This window comes from Grammomys surdaster, unplaced genomic scaffold (genome assembly GCF_004785775.1).
Source record: "Grammomys surdaster isolate TR1022 unplaced genomic scaffold, NIH_TR_1.0 323, whole genome shotgun sequence".
Lineage (NCBI taxonomy): Eukaryota > Metazoa > Chordata > Mammalia > Rodentia > Muridae > Grammomys > Grammomys surdaster.
This window is the reverse complement of record NW_021604742.1, coordinates 423,861-425,466: the sequence shown is the minus strand read 5'-3', so window position 1 is coordinate 425,466 and position 1,606 is coordinate 423,861. Positions and strand designations below refer to the sequence as shown.

The 1,606-nt window shown below is 35.9% G+C and overlaps 1 gene segment (V, D, J or C); it reads right to left on the bottom strand.

The window, feature by feature from the left end:
- On the bottom strand, positions 1-553 carry LOC114629969. The segment is given in 2 exon segments: positions 1-341; positions 447-553. Coding segments are annotated over 2 exon segments (387 nt in total).
- Between the last annotated feature and the right edge of the window lie 1,053 nt (positions 554-1,606).

Sequence of the window (1,606 nt, the reverse complement as noted above, 5' to 3'; positions counted from 1 at the left end):
TCACACTGAAATCCCCTCAATGTGTATATCTCTTGCACAGTAATAAGTGGCAGTGTCCTCAGCTCTCAGGTTGTTCATTTGAAGATAGAGGATGTTTTGGGTATTATCTCTGGAGATGGTGAACCGACCCTTCACAGATGCACTGTACTCTGTTGTGTAACCATTAGCTTTGTTTCTAATTAAACCCAACCACTCAGGTGCCTTCCCTGGAGGCTGACGGACCCAGCTCATGTAGAAATCAGTGAAGGTGAATCCAGAAGCTGCACAGGAGAGTCCCAGAGAACCCCCAGGCTGTACCAAGCCTCCTCCAGATTCCACCAGCTTCACCTCACACTGGATACCTGCAATAGTCGAGAATCCTGGTCAGAAATATGTCACACATATTTACTCTCCCTCTTACTTACACATAGTCACACACTCAGCATTTCTTATTCACCATAAAATACCATTTAAAAGTGTTAGAAGGAAAATCCAGTTCAGCCACAACTTCATGGTGAAAGATCTGTGATTAAGGCTGGTCAATGAACCTGGGAACTTAAGGCTGGGGAAATCAGGACTAGGCCCCTATGCAAGAGCTAGAGTCTGGACAGGTTTTTATGAGAAGAGAGTGGCTCCCAATTTGCATGTCCTCCTGCTATAGCATCAGCTCCTGAGTTGAAGCTGTACCCGGTGCAGTCATTACAGAATATAGTAATGAATGGATGATTTCAGTAGCAGGAGCAGTGTTACAATATTGTTTATTATGTGTGTTTATTATGTGATAACACTTCAGTATTTTATTGTGATTTAACCAGTTCAGGTTCCTATCAGCAATATGTAAGAATTCCTTTTCTTTTTATTTATACCAGATATGATGATTATTTTCTTGAAGAAAACCGTTCTTACTGAAGTGAGACAGTAATGTCACCTTTTGTTTTCTCTCTGAAGTCTAAGAATATTGAACTCTGTTTCATATATGTATTGTACATTCCTGTTTTCTTTTCAGAGAACCATCCATGTTTAATGCTTCCATCCGTTGGTATTATAATTTGGGTTAATGCTTTAGCTTACTGTAGATTCTGTCTACTAATATTCTTCAAAATTTTAGTGGGGACAGATTTTTTCTCCAATTTTTAATAGATACTAAATTCATTCATTTTCATTAATCATCAAGTGAAGCCAAGTAATTTGAATTTATATTTCATCTGGACAATTAAAATTGAATAATATATATTTAAAAACACATTTATATGCTACCGATATGTGTAAAGGTCAATCATAATTACTGTTGGTGAGAGAGTTAATTATTATAAGTATTATGGAAATCAGTGTGATGACTTCTAAAAGAACTAAAATTTAATGTCAAAAATGTAATAATTAGTCAAACTAGCTTTGGAATAGAATCATCTTAGATATCCTTAATCCACTGAATGTGTAAAAGAGAGGTGATCAATATACACATTGCAATTGCATTTGCTAGTAAAGCATAAAAGAAATCAACTATGAAGACATTTGGTTGAACTGGAAAACATTATATTTGAATACAGTTAATCAGGCTCAGAAAGACATACATTACATCTTTTCACTAGTATGTGGATCTTTGCCTCAAATAATTTTAATTCCTTGG